Genomic DNA, 1,035 nt, shown 5'->3' on the forward strand with positions numbered 1-1,035 from the left:
TCACGCCAGTATCAAAGCTGCACCTTATGAAGCTTTATACAGAAGAAGGTGCCGAACTCCTATCTGTTGGACGGAAGTAGGGGAAAGTCAACTATCAGGACCAGAAATCATTGTGGAGACCACAGAAAAGATCCAGCAAATCAAAGAAAGGATGAAAAGTGCTCAAGATCGACAAAAGAGTTATGCAGATCAGAGGCGTAAACCCCTAGAGTTCCAACTAGGGGATAAAGTAATGCTTAAGGTATCACCTCTGAAAGGAGTGATTCAGTTTGGAAAGAAGGGAAAGTTGAAACCCCGATACATTGGGCCGTTTGAAGTTACAAGCAAAGTAGGACCAGTGGCTTATCGGCTAAAACTTCCTGAACAGCTGGCAGGAATACATAATACTTTTCATGTATCAAATTTAAGGAAGTGCCTAGTGGACGAAGCCCAACAAATACCCCTGGAAGACGTACAGGTTGACGAAAAACTCAACTTCATTGAAGAACCACTACAAATCGAAGATAGGAAGGTTAAAAAGTTACGCAAGAAGGAAATCCCCTTAGTCAAAGTCAAGTGGAACGCACGTCATGGACCCAACTTTACATGGGAACTAGAAAACATAATGAAAGATAAGTACCCTCATCGTTTTAAGTAATGACAAATTTCGAGGACGAAATTTTTGTAAGGAGGGAAGGATGTAATACCCCGAACCTTAATGTGCTGGTTATAAACGTGTGAAATATGTAATTTATATTTCATATATTCTTAAACGAGTAAGAAGATCGTGTGAAAGGTGAAATATATTGACAAACCTTGGCTAATATAGGAGACCGTTAATATTAATAATTAAATATATTATTTTATTTACCTTACTCCGTTTTTAATGAAACTTAGGTTAAAATGTAGATAAAAATATTCTCGTTCTAATGACATATTCGTCGTTTTATAAAACGTCATATTTTAAAAGTTATACAAGAGAAACGAGTTAAGCAGCTGAATTAATATATATAAGCAAGCAAGCTAGCAGGTCAAGCAGGTAGGTAGGCACGTCAA

At 37.4% G+C, this 1,035-nt stretch overlaps 1 protein-coding gene across 1 annotated transcript; it reads left to right on the forward strand.

Moving 5' to 3' along the window:
- The first annotated feature begins 232 nt into the window (after positions 1–232).
- On the forward strand, positions 233–637 carry LOC110907475. Its single transcript, XM_022152454.1, has one exon. The coding sequence runs from the start codon at positions 233–235 to the stop codon at positions 635–637; it is 405 nt and encodes a 134-aa protein (XP_022008146.1).
- Positions 638–1,035: the final 398 nt, after the last annotated feature.

The sequence above is a fragment of the Helianthus annuus genome, chromosome 14, assembly GCF_002127325.2.
Source record: "Helianthus annuus cultivar XRQ/B chromosome 14, HanXRQr2.0-SUNRISE, whole genome shotgun sequence".
In the NCBI taxonomy this organism is placed as follows: domain Eukaryota; kingdom Viridiplantae; phylum Streptophyta; class Magnoliopsida; order Asterales; family Asteraceae; genus Helianthus; species Helianthus annuus.

Coding starts and splice junctions, on each gene's coding strand:
- LOC110907475 (XM_022152454.1), top strand. CDS start 233: ATGCTTAAGGTATCACCTCTGAAAGGAGTGATTCAGTTTGGAAAGAAG.